The sequence below is a fragment of the Panthera tigris genome, chromosome C1 (assembly GCF_018350195.1).
Source record: "Panthera tigris isolate Pti1 chromosome C1, P.tigris_Pti1_mat1.1, whole genome shotgun sequence".
NCBI lineage: Eukaryota > Metazoa > Chordata > Mammalia > Carnivora > Felidae > Panthera > Panthera tigris.
This window is the reverse complement of record NC_056667.1, coordinates 96,956,461-96,977,756: the sequence shown is the minus strand read 5'-3', so window position 1 is coordinate 96,977,756 and position 21,296 is coordinate 96,956,461. Positions and strand designations below refer to the sequence as shown.

General features: G+C 37.7%; 1 protein-coding gene across 4 annotated transcripts in view; it reads left to right on the top strand.

Annotated features, from left to right (window-relative positions):
* The window catches only part of TRIM33 (tripartite motif containing 33), a 130,586-nt gene that overhangs the window by 43,336 nt on the left and 65,954 nt on the right, over positions 1 to 21,296 (top strand). For all 4 annotated transcript variants that reach the window (XR_006220469.1, XM_042993775.1, XM_007076458.2 and 1 more), the window contains exons 2-4: positions 15,415 to 15,533; positions 15,896 to 16,040; positions 16,209 to 16,341. Coding sequence is in view for 3 of the 4 variants with exons in the window: in XM_042993775.1 (XP_042849709.1) it covers positions 15,415 to 15,533; positions 15,896 to 16,040; positions 16,209 to 16,341 (397 nt within the window). In the remaining variant the exon portion in view is untranslated. The remainder of the gene's footprint in view (positions 1 to 15,414; positions 15,534 to 15,895; positions 16,041 to 16,208; positions 16,342 to 21,296) is intronic.

Here is a 21,296-nt window from a genome sequence, read left to right as displayed (position 1 = left end):
GTAAAGACCAGTATCTTTTGAATTGGAAGTTTTTTTCTTGTTTGCTTTTGGTAACTAAATGCAAGGTTAAATTTTCTTTATATTCTGTGGATTTAGCAAAAAATGTATGTTTTCTATTCCAGTTTTGTTTTACTTTTTATTTATTTTATTTTAATTTTTTAAAATGTGTATTTATTTTTGAGACAGAGAGAGACAAAGCATGAACGGGAGAGGGTCAGAGAGAGAGGGAGACACAGAATCTGAAACAGGCTCCAGGCTCTGAGCTGTCAGCACAGAGCCCAATGTGGGGCTCGAACTCACGGACCGCGAGATCATGACCTGAGCCGAAGTCAGACGCTTAACTGACTGAGCCACCCAGGCGCCCCTATTTATTTTATTTTAGAGAGAGAGAATGCAAGTGGGGGAAGGGGCAAAGGGGGGTGCGGAGAGAATCCCAAGCAAGCTCCACGCTCAGTGCACACCCTGACATGGGGCTTGATCTCATGACCATGAGATCTTGATCTGAGCCGAAATCACGAGTCAAACACTTAACTGACTGAGCCACCCAGGTGCCCCCAACTTTTATAGTTTATATAGTTTTTGATGAGGGGGTCTCCTGTCATTATTATCTTCCTTTGTAATGTATCCCCCCCCAGCCCCCGCCAAGATTCATTCTTTATTAGTGATTTTTAGCACTTCGATCTTACGAGGTGCTTGGCATGATTTTATTATATAGAAGGTTTTTTTTCCTCAGGAATTATTGAGATTCTTACATCTTTGTATAATGTTTTTGTTAAAGTTGGAAAAAATTGGCCATTTTATTTCTTAAAGTATTTTTCTGATCCTTTTTTATCTTCTTTCCCCTGGGACTCCCATGTTTTAAGCCTCTTGATACTGCCTCACAGGTAGTGAACCTCTGTATTTTCCCCCCCAGTTTTTGTTCATCTTTGTGATTTTTGTGTCTCCCTTCAGTTTTACCAGGTTTTTCTTCATGTATTTTGAAGCTGTCATCTTAGGTTCACATATAGTTATAACATCTTGAGAACTGACATTTTTATCATTATGAAATAATCACTTTTGTCTCTAGTAACTTTTTTCTCTGAAACTATTTTATCTCATATTGGTATTGCTACTCTAGATCTTGTAATTACTATTTCCATGATTTGTGTTTGATCTTTTTCCTTTCATTGTATTTGTTTCTTTGACCTACAAAATGTCTGTTACAAATAGCACATATTTGATCTTGTTTTTATCATATCTAGTCTGACAGTCTGCTTTGTTTTGGGGTGTTTAATTATCATTCACAATCATTGTTGATATCAGATTTGTGTTGTTTTGCCATTTTCTTTCTAACTTGTATTTTTGTTGTTGTTGTTGTTCCTTGGTTCTTATTTGCTGCCTTTTGTATTAGATTTTTTTTCTACCATTCTCTTTTATTTTTTTTTTTATAACTTGAGAGATAATTTCTTAGTGATTACTCTTGGGGTTCTAATATATGTCTTAATTTATCACTGTCTAGATTACCACCAACTTGATTTCAGTAAAATATAGTCTTTCTCCAATATGACTCCTTTCCCTTCTCCTTCCTTTGTGTTACTGTTATATGTGTTACATCTATATGTTATAAATCCAATAATACGTTTATGGTTACTGTTGGTACACTGTTAAAATTTTCAAAGAAGTTAGACTAAAGGAAAAATAATAGTGTTTTATATTAATCTGCATATATTTACTGTTTCTGGTACTTTAATTTCTGTGGTTTTGGGTTATGATTTCGTGTCATGTCCTTGCTTCAGGATGACTCCCGTTTCCTCTCTCTTCCTTTATGCTGTTGTTTCGTGCAGTTTTCTTTTAAATTAGTTAAGGAAAGAGAAAAAGTAGGTTTATACGGTGTTATGCATTTACTTGTGTAATTAACCTTATTTGTGGTCTTTATTTCTTTATATACATTTGAGTTACTGTCTGATGTCCCTTTTAGCCTGAGGAACTTTCTTTAGTTTTTTTGTAAGGTACGTGGATTTACAGTGAATTTCTTCAATCCATGTTTATATGTGGTTTTCTTATTTCATTCCCACTTTTGCCAGTTAATTTTGATGAATGTAGAATTTTTAGATGATAAGGTTTTTTCTTTCACTGCTTTGAATTATGTCATCCCACTGCTTCCTGGCATCTATTGTTTCTGCTAAGTCATCTGTTAATCTTATTGTTTCCTTGTACATCATTAGTCATTTTTTCTTAATGCTTTCAAAATTTTGTCTTTGATTTTCAGTAGTTTAACTGTATTACCTGTTTGTTGGTATATATTTGTTTATTGTTTTTCTCTTTCAACCTTCCTTTTGTTTTAGGTATGTTTCTTCCTTTTTTTTTTTTAAGTTTATTTATTTATTTTGAGAGAGAGAGCACCAGTTGGGGAGGGGCAGAGAGAGAGGGAGAGACAGAGAATCCTAAGCAGACTTCGGGCTGTAAGCACGGACCCCGTTGTAGGGTTTGATCCCATGAACCCTGAAATTATGACCTAAGCTGAAACCAAGAGTTGGGTGCTTAATCAACTGAGCCACCCAGGTGCCCTCTTTTTAGGTATGTTTCTTAATGTGATCTTTCAAACTATCAATTTGCTTCTTAGGAGTTTCCATTCTTTTTTTCAGGTCTTCTTTTTTTTTTTTTTTTTAAACTTTGAAATCATACTTATTTAAATTTATTTATTTACTTATTTACTTGCTTTTTTATTTTTATTTTTTTAATATATGAAATTTATTGTTAAACTGGTTTCCATACAACACCCAGGGCTCATCCCAACAGGTGCCCCCCTCAATGCGGATCACCCACTTTCCCTTCCTCCCCACCCCCCCATCAACCCTCAGTTTATTCTCAGTATTTAAGAGTCTCTTATGGTTTGCTTCCTTCCCTCTCTAACTTTTTTTCCCCCCCTTCTCCTCCCCTCTGGTCTTCTGTTGAGTTTCTCAGGATCCACATATGAGTGAAAACATGGTATCTGTCTTTCTCTGCCTGACTTATTTCACTTAGCATAACACTCTCCAGTTCCATCCACGTTGCTACAGATGGCCAGATTTCATTCTTTCTCACTGCCAAGTAGTATTCCATTGTATATATAAACCACATCTTCTTTATCCATTCGTCAGTTGATGGAGGCTCTTTCCATAATTTGGCTATTGTTGAAAGTTCTTTAAATTAAAAAAAAATTTTTTTTTAACGTTTACTTATTTTTGAGAGAAAGAGATAGAGCATGAGTGGGAGAGGGGCAGAGAGAGAGCGAGACACAGAATTGGAAGCAGGCTCCAGGCTCTAGGCTGTCAGCACGGAGCCTGACGCGGGGCTTGAACTCACTAGCTGTGAGATCATGGCCTTAGCCAAAGTCGGATGCTTAATCAACTGAGCCACCCAGGTGCCCCTGAAATCATACTTATTTAATTTAATTTAATCAATTTTACTTTTGTTATGTGTATTCTAATTCCATTTTTGTGAAAGTTCTCAGTACCTTTTTTTTTTTTTTTTTTTTAAACTCAAGTTCTCTCTTGTTCCTTCCATTAGTTCTGCCTCAGTAGGAGCCAGCCAGCTGTTTCTGATTGTTCACTTTGGTCTCCCTCAAGTTACTGAACCTCCTCGAATGGGATATACTTGTTCTTTGCCTATTCATGAGGATGGCTTCATTTACAGGGTCATACTTGGTGGTGGTGTGGTTATTGGTGAGTGTGAAGCAGTAGACCATGGAAGACATGATAAACTTTGTTTCAGCTGCCCTTTACTGAATGCATTTTCAAATTAAATACCTTATTCCGAAAATATCATAGCCTTACTCTTTACCTGCTTATTAGCTTGTACAGCTGGTATAGGAGTTGTCCCTTTCATGATCCAGTGATTGAGCCTCTCTGCAAAATTCAGGTGGTCTACTAAAGGAAGCAGTGAATAAACAGATACAGTGTACCCAGGCAGCCATCAAATCCTGGGTCTTCATGGTCATGGCTTGAGGCTTTGTTAGGTCTTTTTGGTTTCCTGCCTCCTTCCCCCAATACAAAGAGGGCAATAAATAGCTAGTTGCATGCAGGTTTATTCACACAAGCATATGTGTGCAGACATAGACTGAAACTTTTTCTTCTGTGAAGTATACCCACTAAGGAGACTCAATTTTTGTAGATTTGAATTTGAGTACTTCAACTGAAGACCTATCTTGAATTTTCTGTTATATGGCATTGTTTCTACCTGGCTTAGTGAAAATTCAGTCACTTAAGCTAGATATTCAGTACTTTTTGTATAATGAACTAGATAGTAAACACTTTAGGTTTTGTGTCCAAATACTATCTCTGTAGTTTTTACTTTCTTTCATTCTTCTTATTTAAAAGTATAAAATTCTCGAGGCGCCTGGGTGGCTCAGTTGATTAAGCCCTGGACTTCGCCCGCGTCATGATCTCACGGTTTGTGGGTGTGAGCCCTGCGTCAGGCTCTGTGGTGACAGCTCAGAGCCTGGAGCCTGTTTCAGATTCTGTGTCTCCCTCTCTCTCTGCCCCTTTTTGGCTCATGCTCTGTCTTTCTCTCCCTCTGAAAAATAAATAGACGTTTAAAAAAAGTTTTTAAGTATAAAATTCATTTTTTTTTTAAAGTTTATTTATTTTGAGAGAGAGAGAGTACGCACGCAAACAGGGGAGTGGCAGAGAGAAGGAGAGATAGAATCCCAAGCTGGATCTGCGCTATCAGCACAAAACCTGACATTGGGGTTGAACTCACAAGCTGTGAGATCATGACCTGAACCAAGATCAAAAGTTGGATGCTTAACCAACTGTGCCACCTAGGCACCCCTAAAATTCATTCTTAATAAGTTACTGGCTAAACTGTCTTGTTATTTCATATTGCCTTTTTCTAATAGCTAGCAGACTATAGCTTGCCCATTCACCAGTTAAAAAATGTTATTTTTACATAAGTTTCTGTTAATTTTGAAAATACTTAAATAAAATAAAAACTTTGGTATTTTATTTCAGATAATGCTGAGTATTGTAATTACATTGATATATTTGTTAATGAAATTACTCATAATTTTCTGATTATACAAGGTTTTTGGATTTAAAAAATATATATATTTTATTTTACTTTACTTTCAAGTAGGTTCCACATGCAACGTGGAGCTCAAATTCATGACCCCAAGAGCAAGAGTTGCATACTGTACTGACTGAACCAACCAGGCGCTCCTACAAGGTTTTTAAGACAAAGTTTTAAAAATTATTTATTTGTTTTGGGAGTGAAAGAGCAAGCGTGAGTGAAGGTGGGACAGAAAGAGAAGGAGGAAAAGAGAATCCCAAGCAGGCTTGGCGCTGACAGCGCGGATCGCTCCCACATGGGGCTCTATCCCATAAACCCTGAGAAAATGACCTGAACTGAAATCAAGAGTCAGACACTTAACCGACTTGCCACACAGGTGCCCCTACAAGGTTTTTGAATTTTAAAGACTCATATACTTAAGAATTAAGCTTAAATAATACCAAGAAGCTTTATAACATATATGCCTAATGCATTTCGTAAATGTACTATTATGTTTTTTAAGTTTTGTTTATTTTGAGAGAGAGAGTGCACCTGTGCGAATGGGAGAGGGACAGAGAGAGAGGGAGAGTGAGAATCCCAAGCGGGCTTCATACTATCAGTGAGGAGCCTGACATGGGTCTCCAACTCATGAACTGTCATGACCTGAGCCAAAATCAAGAGTCAGACACTTAACGGACTGAGCCACCCAGATGCCCTATATTCCATTATGTTTGATAATCAGTGTCCAGTCTTATATGATCGTATGTGTACATACTAGCCATATATCCCCATGATTTCAGCTTAAGCCAGTCTTACATTTGGTTGTAAAATTGACTTGTGGAAATTGCCTGGATATTTACCAGCAAAATTTAAATACATATTACTGTATGGTATTATTTTGTATATGTTAAACCAATTTGTTTATAAATGAATTATTTCTGTTATTTTCTATATAATATCTCCAATTTCACCCTTTATTAAGCAGTTTTCTTCTGCCTTTTTAGCAGCAAATCCTGTCTTTCTTCTCTTCATTGCCAACTTTCTGTAAGAATGGGCAACAAAGTCAACATTCCACATCTCCAACTCCGTTATACTCATAATAAAATCTTTCTGCTATTTCCATTGTGCTAAAATTTTGTAGAAAAGATCAGTGATCTGTTTCTTCAGAATCTAGTCATTATTTTTTGCCTTCCTTTCAGCAAATATGTAGTACTTCCTAGGCTCCAATTATTGTGTACAGGGAAGGAATGGAGCTGAACAGGAGATAGGTTTAAGATGGAAAGAGGAATTAGCCTTAGGAATGGTTATACCTTTCAAACTTGAAACTCTTGATGTTACCTGATAATATTCTTTCTAGCCTGTTTTTCCTGTTCCCTGGATTATTCTTTCAGCACTCAGCTCACAACACTCTCGCTCTCATCACTTGATCTGGCCTCCCACTTATGTAATTAGAGGCCGTAGGTGCAAATTCTCTTCTCCCTTCTTCACCTGAAAATATATCTGTGTTTTTTATTCATAATTATTTTCTAAGGGAAAGGAGAGGGGAGTTGATGATTAAAGGTTTGGACTAACCACTCGTGGGTATGGGAAGGAGAAGCTAGGGGTGAATAAAAAGAGTATTGGCTTGGGTGCCTGACTGGCTTAGCAGGTAGAGCATACAACTCTTGATCTCGAGGTAGTGAGTTTAAGCCCCACATTAGGTGTGGGACTTACATTAAAAAAAAAAAAAAAAAGTGTTTGGTCATGTTAGGAGTTAACTGACATTCAGAGATAGAATATAATTTCAAAAGTAAATTAGTACAGTGATAAGTTAATCATGAGTGGTTAATAGAAAAAGTAATTGACCCACCCCCCCCCCCAAAAAAAAAAGAAAAAGTAGTTGACTCATGTTTGATTCTTATTTATTTCAGTTATACTTGTGTGATTTGTACTGGCTTCCTTTTTTTAGGATTTTATTTTATTAAAAATTTTTAAAAATGTTTATTTCTTTTGAGAGAGAGAAAGTGAGCAAGGGAAGGGGCAGAGAGAGAGAATCCCAAGGAGGCTCTCTGCTAACACGGAGCTCGAACCCACAAACTGTGAGATCATGACTTGAACCTAAACCAAGAGTCCGATGCTTAACTGACTGAGTCACCCGGTGCCCCCAAATTTTATTTTTAAGTAATCTCTACACTCAACGTGGGCCTTGAACTCACAACCCTGAAATCAAGAGTCTTCTGCTCTGCTGACTAAGCCAGCCAGGTGCCCCTTACTAGCCTTTAATGTAAAATGTGCTTCTTGGGATTTGCAGTTGTAAATGTTGAAATCTGTGTCCTAAATCTGTGAACTCCTTTTCTCATACTTGACCATAAATATTGGTGTATTGAAGGGTACTGTACTCTTTTGATCCTGTTCTCCCTTGGTAATCATAACTGTGCTTCAGATTTTACCTAGTTGTATGCTGATAGTTCTTTCTACATGCTTCAACTACAGAACTGTGCTGGTTAAACACAGTCTATCCTAAACTTATTCATTGCATTCTGGCTAAAATTACTTTTCCCTCATTTTGAGTAATTGTGTAATTATCCATGAATTACCCATGCTAGAAGCTTGTGAATCATCTAGAATTTCTAATTTTTCCTTTGCTGTGACTACTACCTCTTCATCATGCAGACATTCATTAGGCAATTGATACTGCCTCTAATTTATCCTCTATAGTTCTATTATGACTGCCTTAGTTTAGCCTTAATTATTTTATTACTAATGATCAGCCTTTTAGTTAGAGAGCTTCTTTAACATAGGTTTTAAGGGCATGGCTTATAGATTCATATGTTGGGGTTTCACATCTTACCTACCTCTGCCATTTACATTGTCCTGTGACCTTGAGAGCATTACCTGATTTCTCTGAAGCTCAATTTCCTCACCTTTGAAGTGGGGATAATAATTGATCCTATTTTACAGAAGTGTTATGAGCATTCACCGAACTAATATATAAGAATTTCACACTAAATACCAACTGGTCTTACAGTAAAACTTTGTATTAATGCAAATTTAGATATAATTTGATTATGCTTGTTTTCTGTCCTCAGCACAACCTTCATTCTCAAACGGTCAGATTAAAATTCTTGCTGGGGTGAGGGCAGAAGTACAGGGTAGAGCACAGTTGGTCTGGGAAACATAAGACAGGGGATATGTGGTAGCAAAGAGTCCCTATTTCCCCAGTAGTCTTTTTTTTGTGAATCAGTCAGTTTTTGTGAATCAAACTGAAAAAATGGTGGCAGCCAATAGAGGTACTTAGAATTCCTGCTGATATTTTAGAACAGTTGTTTTAAAAAAAATGTCTTTAAACATTTAAACCTTTAAAAAGGTCTTTACTAACACTTGAACATGGTACCAAACTGCAGTCTTCACTTCAGACACTTGTTATTGGCTGGCTAAGAAAGTGTACACAGTCATATCTGTTTTCAACAACTGGACTGTATTTTATACATTTGAATTTTGATGCCCTCATTTATTTTTGTTAAGGCAAGATTTTACTTTATTTTTTAATTGACATTTTATCACTCAGTTTTCTCTTCATAGTGTATATAGAATGATTTGTCAAACTATCATTTGATTATAATAGAATATATTATTGTAGCTCAGTGTTTTAAGTTTATGTTTTTTATCTCCCTAAATTAATATTTATACCTGTACATATTTACTTTTAACTCATGCATATTTAGATATCAAAATGTGTATTAATGATTTTGCTAATTATTTTTTGCATCTCACTTCTAAATAGTTTTCCATGGTCTTTTTTTTTTTTTTCTTCCCTCTTCAAAGTAAGCTCTATGTCCAATGTGGGCCTCAAACCCCAAGATCAGGAGTTGCATGCTCTAGTGACTGAGCCAGCCAGGCACCCCTAAGTATTTTTCCATGTTCTTAAAGCCGGTAGTAGGTTAAACTGTATAAAATTACCATATTTGCAGGTCATAAGTGGTCTAAAATTGGCGGTTTTATATAGTTGAATTTAATGCTTTATTCTTGTAGCAATGAGCAGTATTGTTATATGTCTGAAAATTTAATTTGCTTTTACTCTTGAATAGTTACCAGCATATAGATTGTTAAGTTGATTTATTTTCTCTAAAAGCTTTTAAGATACTATTCCTGTTATCTTTTTGTATTGTTTTTTACTAATTAGGTCTGCTGTTGGTCTGATTGTCTTGTAATATTAGCAATTATTAAGAGTTTTTCCTCCATCTTTGCAATGTTTAGGTGTGGATTTATTTTTATTTATCCTGTTCAGGACTTGTATTGTGGTATGAGGGGTCATTTCTTCAGTTCTGAAATTCTCAGCCATTATCTTCTTTTAAATAGCATCTGTACCTCATTTCCTTCATGAACTTCTGGAACTTCAACACATACTGGAGTTTCTCATTCAGTTCTTTAGTTTTCTCAATTTACTCTCTTCTGTAGTTTCTTCTCTCTTTAGCTCTGTGCTGAATTCTGTGTGATTTTTTTCATATCTGTCTTCTACTTGATTTTCTTTTCCATTCTCTCTTGCTTACTATTTAACTTGTGTTTTGAGTTTATTCAATGAGTGTATTTTATTTCTCTTTGATTCCTTTTTAGCTCTATTTTCATAGGTTCTGTTTGACCCTTTATCGAAGTATTTTACACATATTTTTGAAGTCTTTTTCAGATTGTTTTATTTTTTATGAGTTAGGTTGTTATTTATTGCTTTATTGTGTTGGTTGACTCACTCTAATAGTATTGGAGTAATAGTATTGGAGTAATAGTTTCTTCATGCATTCTAATTTTATGTATGAGCCTATCTTCACTTGGTGTCCTGTCCCACTTGTGCCTTGGGTTGGGAGGTGTTCTAATGAGATAGTATTGTGTGTTTGTAAGGTTTCAGAGAAGCTTCATTTTGTTGTTGTTCAGTGAATATGTGAATTCACCTAACTAGGAATCCCAGGAAGAGAAGTAGATACAAGGCAAAGATAATAACTTCTGTTTTATGTACATTTTGTTTAGAGTTGATTAAAGAAGAGGTTCTTTTTTTTTTTTTTTTTTTTTTAATGTTTATTTTTGAGAGACAGAGAGAGACAGAGTGCAAGCAGGGAAGGGGCAGAGAGAGAGGGGGGACACAGAATCTGAAACAGGCTCCAGGCTCTGAACTGTCAGCACAGAGCCTGATGCGGGGCTCAAACTCAGGAACTGTGAGATCATGACATGAGCTGAAGTTGGACGCTTAACCGACGCACCCAGGCACCCCAAGAAGAGGTTCTAAATAAGAACTTGAACTTAGGGTAGAGAACAGAAGAGAAATGTTGGCTTCAGCCCTGAGGATAATGACCAGTATGTTGGACTGAATTCCTTGGGCTCCTTCTTACTCATGGTGGATTTACCATTCAGTGTTTGTTTCCTTTCCTTTCCTTTCCTTTCCTTTCCTTTCCTTTCCTTTCCTTTCCTTTCCTTTCCTTTCCTTTCCTCTCTTTTCCTCTCTTTTCTCTTTCCCTTCCCTTCCCTTCCCTTCCCTTCCCTTCCCTTCCCTTCCCTTCCCTTCCCTTCCCTTCCCTTCCCTTCCCTTCCCTTTCTTGGTTCATTTATTTATTTTGAGAGATTGAGAGAGAGAGAGAGAGAATCCGAGGAGAGAGAGAGACAGACAGACAGACAGAATCCGAGGCCCAAACTCAGGAACTGCAAGATCATGACCTGAGTGAGATCAAGAGTCAGACGCTTAACCAACTGAGCCACCCAGTTGGGGCACCCAGTTGCCCCTTCCACTCAATGTTTCTGAAGTCCCAGGAAAACTGGGGCCAAGACATGAAGCAGGGCTGGAGGTTACATCATAAACTTCCCCATAGTCATCCAGCACTAGATAGATTTCCAGTTTAGGATAAAATGTTATAACACAGGAATGGCCAGAAGGAGGAGATGTGTAGGACCAGGTATGTGGGAAGGGGTGCCACACTTCCCTCTGAGGAAGCTCTGAGTGTGCCTTTCCTTTAATCTCGATGAGTTTACTAGTTTCTTGACTTGGCCTTTCTGTGTACTGTGCAGATAGCACAAACTTTGCTTATGTATCTATGTATAAAGCTTATTTGGTATTCTGACTTCTTGTGGGTGACTCCAGAGCTGGGAAAGATTTTAGGGTGAGGGCACTCAAAGTCTGCCCCATGGCTTTCTTGAAGGAGTTCAGGTTCACCCCTTAATCTTTGTCTTACTTCCTGTTGAAAGTAGTGGTACTTGTAACCCCTGTGTCCCACTTGCATCTGTTGATGCTTGACCACTTGAGCTTTGAGTTCCCTTTCGTTTCTGGCACTTCAAAGTTTTGCCCTTTAGGTTGTGGACTCAGTTATACATTTTTCAAAGTACATTTTAGTTTGTTATATTTTAGCTATTTCTGTGTTTAACCATTTCAGGTGGTGTTTCCATATCTGCCTAGTCATCCATCTTGGATGGAAGTCCACAACAACTTATTAAAACTAAATTCCACCTAATACTGTGGAGATAAACTAGTTTGTAGGCTTGTGTAGTTTGTCCTTTTAAAAAGAATCCTCCTCTGTCTTCCCCATAATTATACATTTTAATAAATTGGCATTTAAAAATAATCTAATAGGCCTGAATGGGCCTCTCAGAACTTGAACTTTGGAGTCATGAAATCAGTTCTAGGGATATTGTGCAGAAAAGTGGTCAGCAACTTTGGCTTTGGCTTTTGGGTTTTAGTTTTGTATAATGACCTAAACTCGGCATGACAGCACTCAGTGATTGAGTTAGGAACAAGCACACTCATCTGATCTATACTAATTACAAGGGCATACTTTTAAACTCAAATGGAAAATGGCTCTCATGTTCAAAGTAAACATTCATACACTTTTAAAGTTTATTGAATAAATAAAAAAACAGATAGCAGAAAGATTCCTGGAGAACCTTCAACTCTTGTGTTGGTGGTAAGACAGACACCTTGGCTGCTGGGTAATCGGTCAGGTGTAAGTAGTCAGCCTAGGAATGGGGTTTGCTGATGTCTGCAGACTTGAATTTACTCCCTTCTCTCTCATTGGAACTTCTTTCATGCCTCAAATTTCTTAATTCCAAGCTTGTCTGAAAATCTTTATGGCAAATAAGAGTCTTTCTGAGATTGATCTCTCCACTCCTTGTGTACTCTCGGTTGGGTTTCCTCTGCAGTGTTCATATCCTTTGGCTTCTACATTTCTTGAAATTGCATGTGTATTGGTTTGTGTGCTTTGCTACTTCTATCCCCTTAATCTTTTTGGATATATATATTTTTTTATTAAAAAATTTTTTTAATGTTTATTTTTTTTTTATTTTTTGAGAGAGAGAAATACGGAGCATGAGCAGGGGAGGGGCAGAGAGAGAGAGGGACACAGAGTCCGAAGTAGCACCAGACTCTGAGCTGTCAGCACAGACTCTGATCTGGGGCTTGAACCCACGAACTGTGGAGATCATGAGCTGAAGTTGGACATTTAACCTACTGAGCCACCCAGGTGCCCCTATATTTTTTATTTTAGGGAGAGAGAGAATGAGTGGGGGAGAGGGGCAGAGGGAGGGAAGGAGAGAGAGAATCTTCAGCAGACTCCACAGTCAGCATGGAGCCCAAAGCAGGGCTCTATCCCACAACCCTGGGTTCATGACTTAAGCCAAAATCAAGAGTCAGATGCTTAACTGACTGAGCCACCTAAATGCCCCTGTATATTGTTTTTGTCTTCCACATTCTTTCATATTATTTTAATGGAGGCTTGGGATGAGAAATAGATGAATTTTTGTTGTCATAAACTGTGATGTTAGCTTGCCAGATTAAAGTAAAACTTTTAAGAATCTGATAATTATTTTAGTGAGTTCAAAAAAACAGACTTCGGACAAAGTATTCATATACACAGGTATAAGAGATACTTTAATAATGAGTTTTTCTTGCTCAGAACAGAATGTCTCTTCATCATTTGTATCCTTCAACTATATGTATATGTGGACATTTTTCTTTTAAAGTCTCCCCCCACCACCGCCATTTGTGAACTTTGCTCTTGCTGTTCTTAGTTTGCATACTGTTTCTTCCTTTCCTAGTTGAGTTTGAGGTCACCCTCAGACCTCATGGTTTACTGGAAGGACTCACAGGATTCAGAAAAACTGTTATTTTCATGGTTGCCTTTTATTACAGGGAAAGAGGAAATAGATTAAATTTAGTAAAGGTGCATGGTGTGAAGTTCAGGAGAAAATAGGTACAAGCTTACACATCTCTCCTTTCAGTGGAGTTGTGTGGGAGAAGCTTAGTTTTAGAGTAACTATGTGTGACAATATGCAGGAATATTGCCAATCTGGAAAGCTTACCTGAGCCCCCATGTCTAGAGTTTTTATTGGGGCATTGTCACAAAGGGGTGGATCCTCCATGGAATCCACATTACCTACTGAGACTCTTGTCACCCTCTGAGGTCATACTGAATACGGCCTCAGGCATACAAAAACAGTCTTATCAGGCAGAGTATTCCAAGAGTTAGAGGTCATCTCACCGGAGCCATTTGAGGGCCAGCATTAGAGATAGGCTTTCCTTAGGAATGTACAGGATTCGAGGAACCAGGGTCAGCAAAGTAAACTGTCCTTCCTGCACACTAGTAACAGAATGAATTTTTCAAGACCATGTATAAGTGTAACCTCTAAAGTGAAAACTTAATTTATTGTAAGTTAGTTGCTCACATATTTTTGCCCCTACAGTTACTTGTACTTATCTCCTTTGTAGTTTTGTTATATACTCTGTTTCTTGACAGGTTTGTAATTTATGCTGTCTTAAATGTGGAAATATGTATATCCTTTCTCCCCCTTTCTTTTCACCATGCTGTTTCTTTCTTGGATTTGAAAAATTGTTTTTATGTATTTCCTCTGAGCAGGACCTTTGTATGCACTGTGTGTTACATGAACTATGTTTTGGTTTCAAATCTATAACTGAATTTGTTTAAACAGTGTATATGTCTACTGGTAGACTGATACTCCTACTTTTAGAATGACACTATATTTGTTTCTGTTTTCCATTAGAACTACAATATAAGGTTCTGTAATTTGTGTCCTCCCAACTCTTGGGGACTCTTGTTTACATCCTAGTCTGTGTGTGGTGCTTCCTATAGTTGTGTGTGCTATAAGCTATAAAAATTACATACTAGTCTTGCACCCTTTCTTGAAAGTGAGGATTGTGTTGTTGATGCTGTATCTTCAGTTTTATGGCTGACACATAATTAGTTTGTTGTGTTGACTGTGTTGCTATTTTTTAGTTTTTAACTTTAATTTCCATGTGTTAACCGAGCAGGTTTATTTTTTCTGATAGATGCTGGAACACTGGCACGGCACATGTGATCTTTCTTTCCACATGAAAGTGAATGAATTCAAGTAGTTCTGAACCAAGCAGAATTTATAAGATGATGGATCGTGTATTTCTGTTGCTGCTGTAACAAAATTGCCATAAACTTGGTGACTTAAAATAACACACGTTTTAATTTCTTACTATTTTGGAGGCTAAAGTTTGAAATCAGTTTTACTGGGCTACAGTCAAAATATCTGCTGGAGTCAAAGTATCATCAGGTCTGGTTCCTTGCAGAGTCTCTGAGGAGGAGAAAATTCATTTCTTTGCCTTTTTCCACTTACAGTGGCCACTTGTATTTCTTGACTTTTTGCTTCATCCCTAAAGCACATTACTCCCGTTCTCTGCTTCTATTACTAGCTACCTTCCACTTGTCTGTACTCTAATCTTATTATTTTTTTAACGTTTATTCATTTTGTGTGTGTGTGTGTGTGTGTGTGTGTGTGTGTGAGAGAGAGAGAGAGAGAGAGAGAGAGAGAGAAGAGCACGCGCAAGGAGAAGGAAAAAAAAAGAGAGAGAGAGAGGGAGACACAAAATCCATAGCAGGTTCCAGACTCTGAGCTGTTAGCACAGAGCCCGAAGCGAGATTCGAACTCATGAACTGTGAGATCATGACCTGAGCCGAAGTCAGACACTCAACTGACTGAGCCACTCAGGTGCCCCTGTCTCCTTTTTATAAGATCACATTTAGAGTCCATCAATACTCTGGGACAGCATATTCCCATCTCAAGAGTCTTAATTTATTCATATCTACAAAGTCGCCTTTGCTGTATAAAGTGATAGGACATATTCCAAGGATTAAGATCTGGATATCTTTGGGAGCCATTATTCGGCCAACACATATTATAATAAAGCACTTTTAGATTTTTTTTTTTGTATATTAATGTTTGTTTTCTCATCCTAAATAGTATGTCATTTTCCCCCAATGGAATAACTCAGTAGATTATTTTACTCAGCTCTTAATGTTCATTTCTTTGGTCTTGTCTGTGACATACGTGAATGCTTTTCATATGGGCATCATGCACAATTTCTTTATTTTCCTGAAGAATATTTTCTAATGTTGTTGTCTTGTGTTGTAGTTGGTGTAATACGGTGCCCAGTATGCCGCCAAGAATGCAGACAGATAGACCTTGTGGATAATTATTTTGTGAAAGATACATCTGAAGCTCCTAGCAGTTCTGATGAGAAATCAGAACAGGTATGCTTCTTAATATTTCTTTATATTCTTACCTTGATACTGAAATGTAAATTATGAGAAACATATGTTCGGATAGTTATGTGATTTAGGGTACTTCAGCTATAGTTAAATAAATGATCCTTATTCTGTTCTGTACCCTTCTACCTAATTAAATGAGATGAAAAGTCTTTACTTATATATATTTTTTGTGTTCTGAGACTTAAATTTACTCACGTGAATGTTTGATATGGAAGGAAAAGGATTTTATTGGAGATAAATGGATAACAAAATATTTAGTGTATTTGAGAGCAGGTCACAGTTTTTATTTTGTGGATTTATATCTTGTAAATTTGATGTAGATCAGTATTTATTTCCACTTTTAGGTATGTACTAGTTGTGAAGACAATGCAAGTGCAGTTGGCTTTTGTGTAGAATGTGGAGAGTGGCTGTGTAAGACATGTATTGAAGCACATCAGAGAGTAAAATTCACTAAAGATCACTTGATCAGGAAGAAAGAAGATGTCTCAGGTAAGAATAGAAGCAGTTTTAATGATTGAGCTACCATTAATCTTCCTCTTTTACCTCATAGCATTTCTACTTATTCTTTATATGCTTTGGACATAAATATTAATAAGAATTTAGAACGTGAGATACAATTTTGTTTAGTTTAAAAATATATGTTTTATTTTACTACAGAGTCTGTTGGAGCATCTGGTCAGCGCCCTGTTTTCTGCCCTGTACATAAACAAGAACAGTTGAAACTTTTCTGTGAAACATGTGATAGATTGACATGTAGAGACTGTCAGCTATTGGAACACAAAGAACATAGGTACAGAAGTCATCATTGTTTAACAAGAAATACTATAAAAATGTTTTATAAAATTATCACTCTTAAATATTTATTTCATAATTTTGTCAGCATTGTATTCTCAATTTCATATATTTTCTTAAAGCAGATATGTGTTTAATTATTTAATGGTTTCCACATTCATATCTAATTACCTTATGAATATCCGTTAAAAATGTATCATGACATTTGGGTTTGCAAGAAAGGAATTGCATTATTTCTTTTATTTGCTTTGCCTCTGGTTCAGATCAGCTTTCTTCAAGTAGACTGTGGTATTTAGGCTCTGGGCTGTAATCTTAAAAGGTAACCTTCCTGTGGGTATGGCCAGCTGATACACATTTTAACATCAAAGGATAATTATACTGATTTCATGTTAGATATAAATCCCTTAGTTTTCTGCAAATTGCTTAAGTATCTAAGTAAGCATAGTTACTAATTCTTTAATACATAATTTTCTATTTCAACCCTGTTATACCCTCAGAATTCAATAGTATTCACTTACAATCAGTCTGTTAGATTTGAACTATTCTAGAAATGTACTGAAATTCTAGCCAGGAGTATAACAGTCCTCCAGCAAATTTCCCAGTTTCTATTAAATTGTATTATCATTTAAAAGATGGTCTTGCTTACCATAGTCCAGCATTTTCTTTCTTTCTCCCCCCCCTTCTTTTTTTTAAGTTTACTGATTTTGAGAGAGAGAGAGAGAGAGAGAGAGACAGACAGTATGAGTTGGGGAGGAACAGAGAGAGAGGGAGAGAGAGAAACCCAAGCAGACCCTACACTGTCAGTGCGAGCCCAGTGTGGGGCTTGAACTCACAGACCATGAGATCATGACCTGAGCTAAAGTCAGACATTTAACCAACTGAGCTACCCAGGTGCCCTAGTCCAGCCTTTTCTAAAGTGTTCTTCTTATAACACTTCTGCTAATTTGATAGAAATAGGTTTTATGAATCTCCTGCCAAAAAATGGTAGCTTAAGTTGGATTAACCACATTGAAATGTGTTTCTTTCTTTTTTTTTTTAATTTTTTTTTTTTAACGTTTATTTATTTTTGAGACAGAGAGAGACAGATCATGAATGGGGGAGGGACAGAGAGAGAGGGAGACACAGAATCGGAAGCAGGCTCCAGGCTCCGAGCCATCGGCCCAGAGCCCAACGCGGGGCTCGAACTCACGGACCGTGAGATCGTGACCTGAGCTGAAGTCGGACGCTTAACCGACTGAGCCACCCAGGCGCCCCGAAATGTGTTTCTTAACTGTAGGATATCTTAGTGCTTTTAATTCCTTGGGTTCATTGGAATTCATTAGAATCCTCTTACAGAGGGAATATATTAATCTTAATAGCTAACAATTACTGCATCTGTAGTTTGTGTGAGGCACTTCTCAAAATGCTGCATGTTTGTTTGTGTAACTCATACCAACTACCCATGAAGTGTTGGTACTGGCATGGCAACTGTTTTAAAGGTGAGGGAGCCCGCTTACAGAAAGCTTCAGTAATCTGTACAGGGTGTCGCCATAGGGGATAGAGCCTGGGTTTGAACACAGGGAGTTGGATCTGTTTTCAGTCCGTATGCTCATTTTCTTCCATATGGTATATAGAATATAGTCACAGTATATGAAATCTCTCACACTTGATCACAGGTAAAAAATAATGATCTTTGTTCTTTTTTAAGGCATCATTCATTGTTATACAGGACTTTTGTGTAGAATTGCTTCTTTAAATCTTTATATCCTTAATTTATCCCCAAATTTCATCTTACCTGTAGGTTGGCTACTGCTTCACTTGAAGTGGCTAATCTTGTGGATGCCTTCACCTCAGGGCCAAATTTTACCATTGTTTGTTTTGTAATAATCTCAGACATTAGATTACCATTCTCACAGCTGCAGTCAGATCTTTGAGCTCTTGGGTTACTTAGGGCTTTTCAAATTGTTGGTGAGAAGAAAAAAGAGAAGGAAGATGGCATCCATTTTCACAAGAAAGAATAGCTTCAATGGTCTCTCCTTCAGAGTTTAACCCTGGCTGGTCCTTCTTTTTTCCTCATCATTTTCCTTTGCCACTTATTTTCAAGTGCTAATTATCTCTTGAATGTTTGCTCCCTTTTCTTTAGTTCACACTCTGTATGTTTTCCAGGATAGACTATACAGAACCCTTGTCATTGGACTTAAGACCCTAGGTTCCTGTTACTGCAACACAGGTAGAGTTGGTCTCTCAGCTCTGAGTTTTACCTTGTCAAATTGATTGTGTCCACATTGCTGCCAGGATTATTTTGCTAAAATAGAGTCCCTCCCTACCCTTCAACCCATTTTATTTTTTAATTTTTTTTAAAAGATTTTATTTTTATGCAATCTCTATACCCAATGTGGGGCTCGAACTCACAACCCCAAGATCAAGAGTCCTTACCAACTGAGCCATTCACCCCCCCTCTTTTTTTTTTTTTAAATGTTTGATGTTTATTTATTTTTGAAGGAGATAGAGGCACAGCACGAGTGGGGGAAGTGCAGAGAGAGAGAGAGAGGGAGACATAGAATCCGAGGCAGGCTTTAGGCCCCGAGCTGTCAGCCCAGAGCCTGACGCGGGGCTCGAATCCACGAACTGTGAGATCATGACCTGAGCTGAAGTCAGATGCTCAACTGACTGAGTCACCCAGGCACCTAACCGCCCCCCCGCCCCCGCCCAGGCACTCTCTTATAGCACTCTCACCCCCTTTTTAAAAACACCCTTTAGTGGCCCCCCATAACTAAAGTTTCAAGTCTTCAATATAGCTTACAGTATTGAGTCATTCTAGAGTCTTTTCATCATCTGTACAAAGTTAGGAGACCTACCTGTACAAAGTTAGGTGGCCCGCAAGACTGCCTTTACTTTTGACATCAACTGCAGATTGCAGTAAGAACTCTAAAGGGAAAAGAGCGTGCAGTTCAGCTCCTTGATATGATTTGTCATTACCATCTTCAATTAGAGTTGTAGCCTTCTTTTAAAAAAAATTTTTTTTTTAAATGTTTTATTTATTTTTGAGACAGAGAGAGACAGAGCATGAGCAGGGGAGGGGCAGAGAGAGAGGCAGACACAGAATCTGAAGCAGGCTCCAGGCTCCGAGCTGTCAGCACAGAGCCTGATGCAGGGCTCGAACTCACAAACCGCGAGATCATGACCTGAACTGAAGTCGGAAGCCCAACTGACTGAGCCACACAGATGCCCCTAGAGTGATAGCCTTCTAAACAAGATGCTGTCTGCTTACCTTGGAACTGCTATCCAGAAACCAAACAGTTTGCACGCTCTCTCCCTCTCTTTTAAATTTAAATTTATTATTTAGTTTTGAAGTGTAGTTGACAACTGAGCAGCTCTTTTTTGGTTATTAGAGAGCTGTTCATAGGGCACCACCCGTGTGATTCTAGGATTTAGCAACTCCTTGCGTGGTTTCAGAGTCATACTTAGGGGAAAAGAGGCTGTTTGCTCATAATCAATAAATTCCTCTTTGCATTCTGCTGGTCGCATGTTTCTGTACAAACCATTTCTATTTTATACAGAATTCTTCTGGGCACTGCCTTCCTTAACTGGAGTGTTCTTCTGTCACCCAAGACACGGGTATTTCAGGTTGCAGGGTTATTTTATGTCCTTCAATCATAGAGTCAGTCTCTGTTAATGTCCAACAGTAAGCTAGTAATTTTCTATCAAATGGCATACATTTTACCATGGTATCCAGAAATTTTCTGGTCCAAAATCCCAATGGTTGCTGCTGAGTGGCACTCCCAGGCCTTTGCCATAAGCTCTAGTCTACATAAGTATGTGTTGCTGACAGTCCCCAAATCATGTCTAACTGGATCATAGGGACCCAAGAACATTGGGAGAGAGACTGTTTTTTGTAGTTCAGACATGGCCTGCCTTTGTTCAGGATCCCATTCAAATACAGCCTTTTCTGGTTAGTTGTATTTATTGGTGCTACTAACCATTACCGGGTGTGGAATATGTGTCCTTCCGAATTCAAATATGGCAACCAAATGTTAGGTTTCTTGTTTAGTTCTAGGGCTAGGTGGCAAAAACTACTTTTCTTCTTCTATGGAATGTAAATGGTGGCACCTGCTTAGGTTATTCTTAAGAATTTCACCAGTTAGGGCAGGTCCTTGGACCTGTTGGATTTATCAACAGCTTCTTTTGGTCATGTGTGTCCTTATTGCATTAGGTCAGCCCTACCTTTATCTTTAGTTTGTTATATTGTCATGGTATCATCAAGATAGTGTATCCCTTCTAACTCCATCATACCAGTAAGCTGGTGAATTGAAATCACCCTGTGGCAATATAGTAAATGTAAATCGGGGTGCTTTCATGTGAAGGAAAATTGCTCTTGGCGCTTTTTTTTTTTTTTTTTTTAAGATTGAAGCAGAGAAAAAAACATTTGCAGGATCAGTCACTGAGTAGCACTCTCTTACAGTCTGCTATATGTTTCTTTTTCTAGTATTTAAGTCATACCAGGGACTGCTGATGTTATGGGGGCACTACTTTATTCAAGCTTTAATAGTCTACTGTTAGTCTTGATGAGCCATCCACTTTTGTCACAGGCTACCTACACATTGTTGTTCAGGGAATTCATTGGTGCCAGCGTTCTAGCTTATAATTTGTCATTAGAGTGGTAATCTCTTTGTCCACCAGGTATCATATACTGTCTCAAATTTCTGTGGGCTCAGACAGTTTCACTGGTTCCCATTTTAGCATGCCTAGTCAAGCCTGGTCTTAAGGTGATAAATTTATATGCCTTCTCTTTTATAATAAACCAGTCAGACACATTATCCATCCCAATAATACATTCATGTAAAGGAGATGTAACCACTTCACAGTCTGTTCAGATATTCCAATTTTCATCCAATTTTTTTTTACCTTAATTCTGTCAACTATTGCCACTCGACCCAGTCTAACTGTAGGTCCCCATTAGAACTTTGACAGGTT